Source organism: Oncorhynchus masou, chromosome 9 (genome assembly GCF_036934945.1).
Source record: "Oncorhynchus masou masou isolate Uvic2021 chromosome 9, UVic_Omas_1.1, whole genome shotgun sequence".
Taxonomy (NCBI): Eukaryota; Metazoa; Chordata; class Actinopteri; order Salmoniformes; family Salmonidae; genus Oncorhynchus; species Oncorhynchus masou.
Window position 1 is genome coordinate 8306523 of NC_088220.1, and position 16497 is coordinate 8323019.

Sequence of the window (16497 nt, forward strand, 5' to 3'; positions counted from 1 at the left end):
GCAGAATCTTTTCTGAATATCAATTCATTTCTGTCTAACAGTTAAGTACCTTACTATGATTGTCATCAATTAAAATAGCAATTTCTGAAGCAAGAATTTTGCTAGGTCTGAGTGAGGAAGGGAAAGCTGAAAACTGGGTGTTATTGGCAGAGAAGTTTGGAACTCTCTTAATTGGTCTTATGAGCTCATTTGCCACCTGGTGATGTCACCAGGCAGGCCAGAACTCCATCCCACTAAAACAGGCTGAATTTCAGGCTGTTCTTTCAATCACCTCTTATAATAAAAGGACATTATCCTAATTGTCACAATTTCACAGTATTATTCCAACCCCATATATATATATATATATGAATGGAGTGGACATTACTGTAAGAACATAACAAATCCCTCTGAATCTCTCCTTTTAAATCTCTCTTCAACTGATAAAGTACTTTTGTCCTCCTCGGTAGCAAGTAAATGGGTAGAATATACACTATGCAGCTGGGTAGAGCGGATCTGAGTGTACAGGTCCGCTCTACCCAGGGCGGCAGGTAGCCTAGTGGTTAGCACGTTGGGCCAGTAACCGAAAGGTTGTTGGATCGAATCCCAGAGCTGACAAGGTAAAAATCTGTCATTCTGATCAAGACAGTTAACCCACTGTTCTCCAGTAGGCCGTCGTTGTAAATAAGAATCTGTTCTTAACTTGCCTAGTTCTGACTTGCCTAGTTAAAATAAAATGTAAATGAGTGACTGGCACATCTATAAATTCTGTTTGCTCATAATGAGAAGAATCTTCAAACTCATCCAAGAAGTTTTTTTTTTGAAACACTTTTATTTGTTATGCATTTTAATTTCCCAATGATGAGTCTATAGTGATGTGGTTCCACATAAAAGAGTATATGACATGCAGATAAGGACATTATAATTACTAATGTTTTACATTCTCATCCTGAATGTAGTATTGAGAAGGAAAAAAAATCCTCAAACTGACAAAAATGATCATGATTTTTATTTCCCTTTTTAGAACATCAATGCCAGTCACATTGAAACAGTACTACAACGGTGAGCCACATAGAGAATGTTCTTAAAGACAGGTTGACACAATGACTGATCCCACAACAGTTTCTCTCCATAGGGAAAGTTAGAAGATATTTTAGTGCAAATATCAAAACATTGGAATGTATTTAAGGTTTAGCGTTCGGTGCACCCTTTCACACTAGCGTTAGTTGTACATCCTCAGTCAGGCAGATCGTAAGACAACTGGAAATATGGCTGAAATGGAACCCTAGAACCGCTTAGCGCTATCTAGAACCTAAAAGGGTTTTTACGCCTCTCCCCATAGGAGAACCCTTTGAATAACCCTTTTTAGTTCAAGTTAGAACCCTTTTGGTTGCAGATTAAATTTGTTTGGGTTCCATGTAGAACCCTTTTTACCTGAGGGTTCTATTTGGAACCCTAAAGGATTCTACCTGGAACCAAAAAGGTTTATTTTATGTGGACAGCCGAAGAACCCTTTTGGGAACCCTTTTTACTAAGAGCGTAGGGCCCCACTTTTGACCAGTAATAGGGTACCATAACACTAACAGGCAGGGGCCATTTTCTCAAGACTGGACTGCATGTATGGTGGGATTCTTTCTGTGCTTTGTTTCACACCCGTATTCGGCAGGACAACAGTGTGGCTCATTACAAAATAGCTGACAGGTGTTAAGCAACATCAGAGAGATGTAACAGCAGTCCAGTCATTCAAACAAAAGTCACACATCAATCTCAATAACGGCTACAGTTTGACAGACAATAAAGTTGATAGGATTATTTATTTGAAAGGTTTATTCTGAAACAGGATGTGTGATCTGATCTTAAAATCTGACCACACTAGAAATCTCCCCATATGATTGCATGAACATCTCTCAAAAAAATTATTATTATTATATATATATTTTTTTAAATCTATCTCTCTGACACTAATTATACGTTTTATATTAGTTTTAAAAATGATCACTTTATTTTTAAAATATCACCATACCCATGTTCATCATTTTCACATAAACATGATGTCAAGTAAAACACTCATTCTGTCTTTGGACAAAGTGCCCACGACAGTTAAGGTTTGTAATGTTTTGAAATGTAGGCATCCCATTTATTTTGAAATTGACTAAATAATCCAGTCTTTCAATATCAGACCTTTGTTACCTCCGACCTGACGTTGTTTGTATTTTCCATCAATGCTGAGGGAGTAATTCTGAACCCTAATCCAAAGACTACTGTCAAGGTGCACGTAATATACAGGAGAAAAGTTATAATTCTGCTGTTTTTCCACCTTTTCATGTTAAATTAATGCAATCGAACATTTCACCAGGGCAGGGCTCAATTCCATTTCAAAAATAGGAATGTTCTTGTGTAATACCAGAGGACACATATCTATATTGTTAAATCACTCCATCTGAGAGCTTAATTAATGAGTCTTGTGTTCCTGGCCTTGCTAATATTATAGGTCAGAAGGACAATAATAAATATTATTTCCACACCATTTCATGCAACCAAAATAATTAAATACCTAGTAAACATTACCAGAACAAGCATTGTTTGTGACAGATGTACTCATTTATGTGAAAAGTAAATGATAATAGCCCTTTGCAAAAAGGCAGTTCACATCATGCTGTGGTGCCTTGAGAATATGTCAGAGAGAGAGAGAGAGGAAGAGAGAGAGAGAGGGGGAAAGAGAGGAGAGAGAGGGGGAAAGAGGAGAGAGAGGGGGAAAGAGGAGAGAGAGAAAGGGAGAGGAAGAGAGAGGAAGATAGAGAGAGAGAGAGAGAGGGAGAGGAAGAGAGAGGGGGAAAGAGAGGAGAGAGAGGGAGGAAGAGAGAGAGAGAGAGGAAAAGAGAGAGAGAAAGAGATATATAGAGATAGAGAGAGAAAGAGATATTTAGAGAGAGAAAGAGATATAGAGAGATGAGAGAGAGAGAAAGAGATATATAGAGAGATGGAGAGAGAGAAAGAGATATATAGAGAGATGAAGAGAGAGAGAGAAAGAGATATATATATATAGAGAGAAAGAGATATATAGAGAGATGAAGAGAGAGAGAGAAAGAGATATAGAGAGAGATGAAGAGAGAGAGAGAAAGAGATATATAGAGAGATGAAGAGAGAGAGAGAAATAGATATATAGACAGATAAAGAGAAAGAGAGAGGATAATAGACAGATGAAATATGGCTATTTTTCCTGTTTGACAAACCCTACTCTAAACAATTACAGGAGGAAAGTGTGAGTATCGCAGTTGAAGTTTGGACACAGATTTATGCCCCTATCCCAGCCAGGGACAATCACCCAACCATCATATATCACTAATATGCAGCAGCAAGACAGAGAAATATGCATTATAATTGTAAAGCCAAATTGGAACCACTCATACATGTTCCATACATTACCGTAATTACAAGAGTATGTTTACAACTGGGGCAGAGGTATGAGCTGTATGCTGCTTGGAATACATGCTATCATCAATATACACAGATGTTTGATTTACTGCATATAGTACGTCCCCAGCAGAATATGTCGAGGAAACATATATGTATCTGAACTACAGGTATTGGGATGAAGACAACAGAAAAACCTCAACAGCTTCTTTGACCAAAATGGAAACATATTGTTAAAATGGTCTGTAATAAGGAGAGCAAATCTGTATGGCAGCACATCCTGTCTGGACTTTACTTGGGCAGTGGCACACTATCTCTGTGACGTGTGTTATATAGTTCAGATTATGAGAGGATATATATGGGGTGGCAGGGTAGCCTAGTGGTTAGAGCGTTGGACTAGTAACCGAAAGGTTGCAACTTCATATCCCCGAGCTGACAAGGTACAAATCTGTCGTTCTGCCCCTGAACAGGCAGTTAACCCACTGTTCCTAGGCCGTCATTGAAAATAAGAATTTGTTCTTAAACTGATTTGCCTAGTTAAATAAAGTGTGTCCCCAGTTTGGGGTTAACAGTACGTGTTGTTGAATTATATAATTCTGATTGTTTATAAAAGTCCGAGTAAAGGTAGGGTTAAAGCCACCTTCTGTAAATGTTGTTTTTGTCATGAAATGAATTGCATCATCACATGAGAAGGCAGGTCTGGTTGAGCAAACAGAATGAATAGCATCTGGGGATGTTATAGGGCCTGGTGTTATAGCAGTAGGATGTTATAGGGCCAGGTGTTATAACAATTCAGTCTGTCATCAACAAACTCTTATTCTGTATGGGATCGACACAGGCCATCACAGAGCTGGGAATCGACAACAACCCAAACTTCTGAATCTAGTAAAACAGATTCTGTTGCCGGGAGACTACAACATAAACAGGCCGTCGTTTGTGTTGTTGTATTTGGTGTGAATTTCCCCCCTATGTTCCTATGGCGATGTGAAAGGAATGTGTTAAGTATTTTTTTTAGACATATGGCACAACCAATCCGAGCCTGGTTAGAGTCTGTGCACACAGGATTCATCGACACTTATAAACAGGGACATCACGTCACTATAGAAAGACACAGATATTGTATAAACATACAAACATACATACAGTACATGTACTGTAGTAGTACATAGACATCATTACAATGACTTCCTCGTTTTCTCCTCTGCTTTTCTTTGCGTATACACTTGTATATTGTACACATTAGGATACAGTTGGTGAGAAGGGTTTAGACGAATAGGTAGATAGTGTAACGGAACTACACTTTTTTTCTATACAGGATTTTTAAAATTTTTAACATTGAATTATAATTGTTATAGTTTTTTTTGTGTGATTATTACATTCTAAACCATATGCTTTTACCTCGTGAAAAACCCTATCAGACCTAAAAAAAAGAGAACAATTATGAATAATTTATTCATAACCTGTGATTATTTAAATTTTTACTTTTTTTTCTTTTTTCTCGAATATATCAATCTTCAGTGTCATGTAGCCATGTACGTTATATGAAAAATATGAGAATTTCTGACAATTAAAACTTCACAGGGTTTGGTCTTTGGAAAGTGAATCCCAAAATGACATCAATGTCTACATAAAACTATATGTTGCCAGCCTATTCCTACTGAAATCAACAAGACTGGACCACTTCCTTAGTTCTGGACAATTTCCTTAGTTAGTGGGGACAAAATAAATGATCATGTTTTTTTCAGTATCTTTGGATATTAATGATTCAAACACTACCAATTGCGATTGTCTCTCAGGATAACATGGAATTTATAAAGGAATTTATTTAGGTCAATTTATTAACTATGAAATAAATGAAATTCCATTTAACATTGCTTACTGTTTCATAATAGCCTCCAAAAGAATGAGTTAAACAAGTAGCTTGTGTAAAACAGACGTGTGGTATGGGAGGTGGGTAGTGAAAGGACGACATACGCAGTATAGGCTTCCTTCACTGTAATGCAGTGCTCATGTTTGATTGTCTTTGGACTGCACTAACCACCAACGGTTAAATGTGATGTTGACTAAATCATTTTCATAGAACTGTGCGTGTTTTTCTTCTTCTCTACACAGAATGTGAATCTGTTGTATTCTATGGATAATCTGAGTGTTTAATGTTGACAGGATGAATCTGTTGTATTCTATGGATAATCTGAGTGTTTAATGTTGAATATTAATCTGTTGTATTCTATGGATAATCTGAGTGTTTAATGTTGACGGGGTGAATCTGTTGTATTCTATGGATAATCTGAGTGTTTAATGTTGACGGGGTGAATCTGTTGTATTCTATGGATAATCTGAGTGTTTAATGTTGACGGGGTGACCTTTGTTTGAGCAAAAATGGTTTCTCTCACAAGATGCAGTCGGTCAAGCTGATAATCTCCTACATTTAATCTGGGAAAATGAGAGATGTTTTATTATTAGTCAGGAATGTAAAGGGAAATCAAATATTCCACTTGCCTCAGTTGTTTCATAGCATTAAGAAGGCATTGGATCAGCTCTATTCGTACAGCCAGACTAACATTAAATACATACGTCATAATGTGGCATGTTTGCGTCCTTTGAAGACAAACATGAAGTTAAATGAAGATGAAGTTAAATGATATCGTCAAACGACTTCAACGAGACCCTCATTAACAGTTCCCCTGTTGGAGAAGGTCCTACGAAGGCACAGTCTAAACTAACTAAACTGCTGATCTCAAAAAGACCTAGAATAGAATATCCCCTTCCCATACAGTTACAGTAGCTTACTTACTATAAAAATAGAAAAAGCCAGTGAATTAAAAAAAGAAAAGAAAAGCGCTCCATCTTCAGATACGTGTTGGCAGCGCTTTTCAACCACATGAGCAGGAATTGCCCATTGAAGTGCCCACTGGTATGGTGGATTGAACCCTGCTCTCTAATGCATGGCTGGACAGAAACTCTTTACCCCAGTTAATACCAATGGCCAACCAATCCAAATGCATCTACCTGGTGCGGTGAATCTATATACCAATGTTGGAATGTTAGATAAGTGGGGAAAATTAGCAAACATAAACTCAGTCGGCAGTTGAGAGACCCGACGAAAAGCTGTGGGTTGATATATAACCACATTGTGTCTAGTCAGAGTAAGAAAACAACAAATACTTCTGTAAAGGCAGTGAATGGCCGTTTGGCAAGAACCCCTTCTACCCAAATCCCCAGTCCCAGATCTCCCCTCCCCCTCCCCCTGGCTGGACCGAACCATGTGTTGTTGTTGTCGATGTGTTCATTACTTCTTGAACATGTCCTTTAGAGGTCCAGGGAGGAACTTGAGGACGGTGTCCAGAATGCTCTCCTCATCCTCGTCTTCCTCGTCTCCGCACCCGGCTGGGATGGCCTTCTTGGCACGCGTCAGAGACCCCTCACAGGCCTGCTCCATGGCTGCCTTCTCCTCCGCCTCCTTCTCCTCCTTCTTCTTCAAGCCATACTGCATGGATAAAGGGCACAGAGATAACCATATATGGGGATGGCACTTTCATGAGGAGTAACACCCCCACACCTCCCATCTTGAGATCAAATGGAGTTCCACAAGGCTTGATTCTTGCACTTACAGTGCCTTCAGAAAATATTCACACCCCTTGGCTTTATCCACATTTTGTTATGTTACACGTTGTTATTAAATATAGTTAAATATTGTTATTTTACTGCTGCTGTTTAATTATTATTATTTATTTATTTATATATATTTTTAGCAATTCTTTTACTTCTTAAAGCATCGTTGGTTATTGGCTTGTAAAGTAAGCATTTCACTGTAAGGTCTAGAACCTGTTGAATATTCGGCGCATGTGACAAATAAAATATGATTTGATACAGCCTGAATTTAAAATGGATAAAATGTAGATTTTTCTTCTCTCACACAAAATAGCCATAATGTCAAAGTGGAATTATGTTTTTAGATGATTTGTTTTTAAACAAATTAATTTAAAATGATAAGAAGAAATGTCTTGAGTCAATACGTTTTCAACCCCTTTGCCATGGCAACCTAAATAAATCCAGGAGAAAAAAAATATGCTTAAAAAGTCACAATAAGTTGCCTGGACTCACTCTATGCAATATTAGTGTTTAACATGATTTTTGAATGACTACCTCACCTCTGTACCCCACACATAAAATTATCTGTAAGGTCCCTCAGTAGAGCAGTGAATTTCAAACACAGATTCAACCACAAAGACAAGGGAGCTTTTCCAATGCCTTGCAAAGAAGGCCACCTATTGGTAGATGGGTAAACATTTTAAAAAGCAGCCATTGAATATCCCTTTGAGAATGGTGAAGTTGTTAATTAAACTTAAAGTCACTACAAAGATACAGGCATCCTTCCTAACTCAGTTGCTGGAGAGCAATGAAACCGCTCAGGGATTTCACCATGAGGCCAATTTAAAACAGTTACAGAGTTTAATGGCTGTGATAGGAGAAAATTGAGGATGGATCAACAACATTGTAGTTACTCCCAATACTAAATTGACAGAGTGAAAAGAAGAAAGCCTGTACAGAATACAAATATTCCAAAACATGCATCCTGTTTGCAACAAGGCACCACTGCAAAAGAAAATGTGTAAGAGTAATTAACCTTTCGTCCTGAATAAAATGTTTTATATTTGGGGCAATACAACACATTACTGAGTACCACTCTCCATATTTTAAAGCCAGGTGGTGGCTGCATCATGTTATGGGTATGCTTGTAATCGAGAAGGAATGGGGACTTCTTCAGGATAAAAAAATAAAACGAAATGGAGCTAAGCACAGGCAAAATCCGAGAGGAAAACCTGGTTCAGTCTGCTTTCCACCAGACACCTGGGGATGAATTCACCTTTCAGCAGGACAAGAACCTAAAACACAAGGCCAAATATACCGTGGAGATGCTTACCAAGGAGAGTGTTCGGAGCTACAGCTTGGACGTAAATCTACTTGAAACTCTATGGCAAGACCTGAAAATGGTTGTCTAGCAACAACCAATTTGACAGAGTTTGAAGAATTTTGAAAATAACAAATGGGCAAATATTGTACAATCCAGGTGTGTAAAGCTCTTAGAGCCTTACCCAGAAAGACTCACAGCTGTAATCACTGCCAAAAGTGCTTCTACAAAGTATTGACTCAGGGGTGTGAATACTTATGTAAATTAGATATTTTTGTATTTAATTTGCAATCAATTTGCCAACATTTTAAAATGTGTCATTATGGGGTATCATGTGTAGATGGGTGAGGGGAAAACATCGATTTAATCCATTTTGAATTCAGGCTGTAACACAACAAAATGTGGAACAGGTCAAGGGGTGTGAATACTTTCTGAACTAACTGTATATTATTTATAGTTTACATTAAAAGGGCAATCTGGGATTCAAAGAACTATACAAAGTACTTTTTTAGGTGTAGTATACAGCTAAAGGTTGGGGCTGGAGTAATGTAATGGTTTTATAACGGGGTACATTGAATGTAAAATAGTTTCTGAGTCATTTGTGGACTGCTGCAGTGCTCACCTTGTCCCTGATGGACTGTCGCACGACTTCTCTTTCCGCCTCCATTTTCCTGTGCTTATCCTTCCTCTCCTCCTCCTGTTGTCTCAGTGCCTCCTGTCTCTCCTCCTCTTCCTCCTTCTTCTTCTTTGCGGCCTCTGGATCCTTCTCCTCCTCTCCGCCTAACATTTTCCCCATGTCTTTAGTGGCCCCTGGAGGAAGCAGGCACACACACAGAGCCTGAAGTCATTCAGTTAAAATACAATACAATACACTTCTATTTGTCCATCTGCTACCAACCCAAATCCTACAGCCACAACCTGCCACCTGTCTCACTGGTCTATATGATATACTGTATCAGCAGCCCAACCTGTCTCACTGATCTATATGATATGCTCTATCAGCAACCCAACCTGTCTCAAGTTACTGCTCTGAAACAGGAAGAGGCTGGTCGCAGGCCAAGTTACTGCTCTGACACAGGAAGAGGCTGGTCGCAGGCCAAGTTACTGCTCTGACACAGGAAGAGGCTGGTCGCAGGCCAAGTTACTGCTCTGAAACAGGAAGAGGCTGGCCGCAGGCCAAGTTACTGCTCTGACACAGGAAGAGGCTGGCCGCAGGCCAAGTTACTGCTCTGAAACAGGAAGAGGCTGGTCGCAGGCCAAGTTACTGCTCTGACACAGGAAGAGGCTGGTCGCAGGCCAAGTTACTGCTCTGAAACAGGAAGAGGCTGGTCGCAGGCCAAGTTACTGCTCTGAAACAGGAAGAGGCTGGCCGCAGGCCAAGTTACTGCTCTGAAACAGGAAGAGGCTGGCTGCAGGCCAAGTTACTGCTCTGAAACAGGAAGAGGCTGGTCGCAGGCCAAGTTACTGCTCTGAAACAGGAAGAGGCTGGCCGCAGGCCAAGTTACTGCTCTGAAACAGGAAGAGGCTGGCCGCAGGCCAAGTTACTGCTCTGACACAGGAAGAGGCTGGCCGCAGGCCAAGTTACTGCTCTGAAACAGGAAGAGGCTGGCCGCAGGCCAAGTTACTGCTCTGAAACAGGAAGAGGCTGGCCGCAGGCCAAGTTACTGCTCTGACACAGGAAGAGGCTGGTCGCAGGCCAAGTTACTGCTCTGACACAGGAAGAGGCTGGCCGCAGGCCAAGTTACTGCTCTGACACAGGAAGAGGCTGGCCGCAGGCCAAGTTACTGCTCTGACACAGGAAGAGGCTGGCCGCAGGCCAAGTTACTGCTCTGACACAGGAAGAGGCTGGTCGCAGGCCAAGTTACTGCTCTGACACAGGAAGAGGCTGGCCGCAGGCCAAGTTACTGCTCTGACACAGGAAGAGGCTGGTCGCAGGCCAAGTTACTGCTCTGACACAGGAAGAGGCTGGCCGCAGGCCAAGTTACTGCTCTGACACAGGAAGAGGCTGGTCGCAGGCCAAGTTACTGCTCTGACACAGGAAGAGGCTGGCCGCAGGCCAAGTTACTGCTCTGAAACAGGAAGAGGCTGGCCGCAGGCCAAGTTACTGCTCTGAAACAGGAAGAGGCTGGCCACCAGGAGCCAATAGATCCCCCTGGAGCCCCTGGGAGCAGGGTTAAAGATTACTCTGGAGCCCCTGGGAGCAGGGTTAAAGGTCACTCTGGAGCCCCTGGGAGCAGGGTTAAAGATCACTCTGGAGCCCCTGGGAGCAGGGTTAAAGGTCACTCTGGAGCCCCTGGAGAGCAGGGTTAAAGGTCACTCTGGAGCCCCTGGAGAGCAGGGTTAAAGGCCACTCTGGAGCCCCTGGGAGCAGGGTTAAAGATCACTCTGGAGCCCCTGGAGAGCAGGGTTAAAGGTCACTCTGCACACTGTTAGCGCCCAACTGCTTTCAAATTTGTAGCCCCCACGGACTATGGCACTACTACCCCTTGGTGTCTGTAGTGACGCCTCAAGCACTGAGATCCAGTGCCTTAAACTGCTGCGCCACTCGGGAGTCCTAAGGTAAACATGTTATCATTAAATTAGACTGTTAAGAGAGACAGTCTCTCTCCATTGGATATCACTGTCATTGTCCTTTGCACATATCTTCCCCGTCCCATGTGTCCAGCTTGTCCTACAACATTACATTAGTAGTTGGGTCACTAATTTTCCTTGCACACAAATAATGCATTAATCTCACAAAGCTCTTGTTTGATACATTCAGAGGATGGTTTGTCCCAGACTGGATGTCACCTCTTATGAATCACCATAAGTAACCCTTAGAGTGCATGGCACACAACGTGTTTTGTCTAGTCTAGTGAGAGACAGAGACACAGAGAGAGAGAGAGAGAGACACACACAGACCGAGAGAGAGAGAGAGAGAGGGAGAGAGAGAGAGAGACACACAGACCGAGAGAGACCGAGAGAGACCAAGAGAGAGAGAGAGAGACACAGAGAGAGAGACCGAGAGAGAGAGAGAGAGAGACAGAGAGAGAGACAGAGAGAGAGACCGAGAGAGAGAGAGAGACAGAGAGAGAGACAGAGAGAGAGAGAGAGAGAGAGAGAGAGAGAGAGAGAGACCGAGAGAGAGAGAGAAAACAGGGAACATGGCCCATCGTCTTCCACAGTCTGCTAGTCGGAACACTGACGCTGCTGAATAATTTGTTAGGGATTGGGGGGGGGGGTGGGGGGTGGAACTCATTTGAATAATGGATGGCCCTCATTGGTAAATCATGCTCTCGTATGTCAAAAGTAAACTTAAAATGTTGGACACTTTGGGATGAACTTTTAAAAATGATCACCAGTATCACGAAGAGCTCATGAAAATGTACTGTAGTTAGGGGCACCCTATTTCCAGAGACTTATGAGACCTGGTCAAAAGTAGTGCACTATATAGGGAATAGGGTTCCATCTGGGACACCTACAGTGCCCTCAGAAAGAGTTCAGACCCTTTGACTTTCTCCACAGTTTGTCACGTTACAGCCTTATTCTAAAATGTATTAAATAAAAATTTAAAAAAGCTCAATCTACAAACAATGCCCCATCATGACATCACAATGCCCATAATGACATCACAATGCCCCGTCATGACATCACAATGCCCATAATGACATCACAATGCCCCATAATGAAAAAGCAAAAACAGGTTTAGAAATGTTTGCAAATGTACAAAAGTAGAGGTATTCAGACCCTTTACTTAGTACTTTGTTGAAGCAACTTTGGCAGCGATTACAGCCTTGTGTCTTCTTGGGTATGACGCAACAAGCTTGGCACACCTGAATTTGGGGAGTTTCTCCCATTCCTCTCTGTAGATCCTCTCAAACTTTGTCAAGTTGGATGTGGAGCGTCACTGTACAGCTATTTTTAAGTCTCTCCAGAGATGTTAGATCGGGTTCAAGGCTCTGGCTGGGCCACTCAAGGACATTCATGGACTTGTCCCAAAGCCACTCCTGCGCTGTCTTGGTTGTGTGCTTAGGGTCGTTGTCCTGTTGGAAGGTGAACATTTGCCCCAGTCTGAGGTCCGGAGGTCCTGAGTGCTCTGTGGCAGGTTTTCATCAAGGATCTCTCTGTACTTTGCTCCATTCATATTTTCCCCCAATCCTGACTAGTCTCCCAGTCCCTGCCGCTGAAAAACATCCCCACAGCATGATGCTGCCACCACCATGCTTCACCGTAGCAATGGTGCCAGGTTTCATCCAGACGTGACACTTGGCATTCAGGCCAAAGAGTTCAATCTTGGTTTCATCAGCCCAGAGAATCTTGTTTCTCATTGTCTGAGAGTCTTTAGGTGCCTCTTGGCAAACTCCAAGGCCTGATTGGTGGAGTGCTGCAGAGATGGTTGTCCTTCTGGAAGGTTCTCCCATCTCCACAGAGGAACTCTGGAGCGCTGTCAGAGTGACCATCAGGTTCTTGGTCACCTCCTGGACCAAGGCCCTTCACCCCTGATTGCTCAGTTTGTCCGGGCGGCCAGCTCTTGGAAGAGTCTTGGTGATTCATAACTTCTTCCATTTAAGAATGATGGAGTCCACTGTGTTATTGGGGACCTTCAATGCTGTACACATGTTTTGGTACCCTTCCCCAGATCTGTGCCTCCACACAATCCTGTCACGGAGCTCCATAGACAATTCCCTCGACCTCATGGCTTGGTTTTTACTCTGACATGCACTGTCAACTGTGGGACCTTATATAGACAGGTGTGTGCCTTTCCAAATCATGTCCAATCGATTGAATTTACCACAGGTGGGCTCTAATCAAGTTGTAGAAACATCTCAAGGATGATCAATAGAAACAGGATGCACCTGAGCTCGATTTCGAGTCTCATAGCAAAGGGTCTGAATACTTATGTAAATAAGGTATTTCTAAAAACCTGTTTTCACTTTGTCATTATGGGGTATTTTGATGTCATTATGGGGTATTGTGGTGTCATTATGGGGTATTGTTGTGTCATTATGGGGTATTTTGATGTCATTATGGGGTATTGTGGTGTCATTATGGGGTATTGTGGTGTCATTATGGGGTATTGTGGTGTCATTATGGGGTATTGTGATGTCATTATGGGGTATTGATGCCATAAGTCAATGGTTCCACCAATGATTTCAGAAGGCGAGATAATGATGATTTAAAGGTTTTCACCTCCAGAGGTGGTCAGAAAGATCTGATCACAATCAGATCATAATGCATCTTTTAAACATCTACACCTGTCTGAAAATGTGTCCACAATCAGAATGTGGATGAGTTCAGGACAAAGGATGCATGTTAGACCCAGGTATAAACAGGGCTTTAGTCTTCTCTCCATGTTATGACCTGCTGTAGTTACTGCTCGGCCGCCTGCCTGTCTGTCTGGAGACTGATTGAAACAGGCACGCAAATAGCACTCCCTGCTAATCTATTGTGGTCAGTCAGAGAGCCCGATGAACCAATATCTAATTAACTATGCAGCGATGCAAAGCAATCCCATGCCAGAGGCTAGGATCCATACGGAGATCTGTGTGAGATGGTGGATGCCAGCAACACAAAACATCCAGTTTATTTCCAATGATATCAGTCAAAGCTAAATGTGATAGAGAAGTGGGAAAATAGGACTTTATGTTATTGCGCAGAATGTACTATTTTGACATTGAGATCTTGGGACTAAAAGGTTATATTTGCAAAATGATGAATCTGAGATAATTGGCTTTAAATAAATAAAATTATATATCTAGGCAAGTCAGTTTAGAACAAATTCTTATTTACAATGATGGCCTACACCGGCCAAACCTGAACGACGCTGGGCCAATTGACGCACCGCCCTATGGGACTCCCAATCACGGCCGGTTGTGATACAACCTGGATTCGAACCAGGGTGTCTGTAGTGACGCCTTTAGCACTGAGAGAGACAGTGCCTTAGACTGCTGCACCACTCGGGAGCCCATTGGTTTGAATGGTGTCAGTAATTTTTATATTGTATATTTATTTATATATATTGTATATGTATATTTATTTATATATATATTATTATTATTTATTTATATTTACTTGTATTCTTTTGAACTTAACAACATGAATTAAGGTATTTAGAGTACTATATACTGTAGGAAGAGAACATTGAACAGAAAATGGTTATGTCAATAACTTCATTTTGACAAAATTGTAGATAGAACCTTACAGTACCTAACTCTCCATTTAGAATATTTTCAAGTCTTATCTGAAGAAAGCCCCCCAGTCTCCCAGTCCCCCCAATCCCCCATGCCCCCCAGTCCCCAAGCCCCTCAGTCCCCTGGCCCACCAGTCTCCCAGTCCCCCCAATCCCCCAGACCTCCAGTCCCCCAGCCACCCAGTCCCCCGGCCCACCAGTCCCCCATCCCCCCCAGTCCCCCATCCCCCCAGTCCCCAAGCCCCTCAGTCCCCTGGCCCACCAGTCCCCCATCCCCCCAGTCCCCAAGCCCCTCAGTCCCCTGGCCCCCAGTCTCCCAGTCTCCCAGTCCCCCAGACCTCCAGCCCCCAAGCACAACCCCAGCCACCCAGTCCCCCGGCCCACCAGTCCCCCATCCCACAAGTCCCCAAGCCCCTCAGTCCCCTGGCCCCCAGTCTCCCAGTCCCCCAGACCTCCAGCCCCCCAGCACAACCCCAGCCACCCAGTCCCCCATCCCCCCAGTCCCCTGGCCCCCAGTCTCCCAGCCCCCCAGCACAACCCCAGCCCACCAGTCCCCCATCCCCCCAGTCCCCAAGCCCCTCAGTCCCCTGGCCCCCAGTCTCCCAGTCCCCCAGACCTCCAGCCCCCCAGCACAACCCCAGCCACCCAGTCCCCCTGCCCACCAGTCCCCCATCCCCCCAGTCCCCAGCTGCAACCTCAGGCCCCCATCAATCCCCCATTCCCAGCCCAATGAAATGACATTCTGCACCCAGGCCAGACCAACCAAATGAAAGGTCACCGCATGGCCACAGCCTCTTCCAGAAAGGCAACTGGCTCCAAGCCTGTCAGAGGAGAGGGGGATTAGGATTGACAGGAGAGGTATACTTTTGATTTGACTACCCATAGTCATCCCACCGATTCATCCCAATCAGGATGTTGATTTAACAATGCATTGACCTTTAGCCAGAGTTCATCCACAGTGACAAGTTCATCTACACTGCATATAGATATAAATGATGGAGCTGTATCGGAGGTTGAGATGACTATAAATATAAATGATGGAGGAGTATCTGAGTCTATAGGTTGAGTTGACTATTGCTTCCCTCTGAGACCTAAAACCAGAAACTGGTCATAAATTGTGACCGTTTAATTCCTTGATAGTGATCATTGCTTTACATTATAGTATATTGTCTACAATAAGTTTACCAGGCAGCTTGTTTGATTTGTTTATAGTTTAGCAGTTCTTCCAAATCCAAATTCAGTTTGTATTTTCTAGAGCAATACATTTGTACTTTGATGCAAAGATCGAGATGTAACGAGGCACGTGCTCCCCTGAGTAGAAACATCAGATCACATGGCAAACAGATGTTCAGTCCATAATATTGACACGTTCATACAGCAGCGTATACAGTACTTACCACCTAAGGCTTGCTTCATCACAAAATTCATGGTTCCTTCTGATACTCTGGTCTTCTACAGACAAACACAACTGTGCATGTAGCCGTCCCTCCTTTACCAGGTCTCTGTTGCCTTCCGCAGTCTGTGTGAGTGTTTACCTCTTGATCCAAGCTGTGGAGAGAGGAGAGAGAGGAGAGATAGGAGAGAGAGGAGAGAGAAAGGAGAGAGAGGAGAGGAGAGAGAGGATAGAGGAGAGGGAAGGAGAGAGAAAATATATAGGAGAGGGAAGGAGAGAGAAAGGAGAGAGAAAGGAGAGAGGAAGGAGAGAGTGGAGAGACAGGACAGAGAGGACAGAGAAAGGAGAAGAAAGGAGAGAGGAGAAGCGGGGGAAAGGAGAGGAGAGAAAGGAGAGGAAAGGAGAGAGGATAGAGAAAGGAGAAGAAAGGAGAGAGAGGAGAGGATAGAGAAAGGAGAGGAAAGGAGAGAGGATAGAGAAAGGAGAAGAGAGGATAGAGAAAGGAGAGGAAAGGAGAGAGGATAGAGAAAGGAGAAGAAAGGAGAGAGAGGAGAGGATAGAGAAAGGAGAGGAAAGGAGAGAGGATAGAGAAAGGAGAAGAGAGGATAGAGAAAGGAGAGGAAAGGAGAG

The 16497-nt window shown here is 43.0% G+C and overlaps 1 protein-coding gene across 1 annotated transcript in view; it reads right to left on the reverse strand.

Moving 5' to 3' along the window:
* Positions 1–791: 791 nt before the first annotated feature.
* The window catches only part of LOC135545477 (complexin-2), a 50315-nt gene continuing 34609 nt past the window's right edge, over positions 792–16497 (reverse strand). The window contains exons 2-4 of the mRNA XM_064973110.1: positions 15872–16022; positions 8928–9115; positions 792–6880 (exon numbers count right to left, since the gene is read on the reverse strand). Coding sequence (XP_064829182.1) covers positions 6683–6880; positions 8928–9115; positions 15872–15902 — 417 coding nt within the window. The 5' untranslated portion in view covers positions 15903–16022 and the 3' untranslated portion in view covers positions 792–6682. The remainder of the gene's footprint in view (positions 6881–8927; positions 9116–15871; positions 16023–16497) is intronic.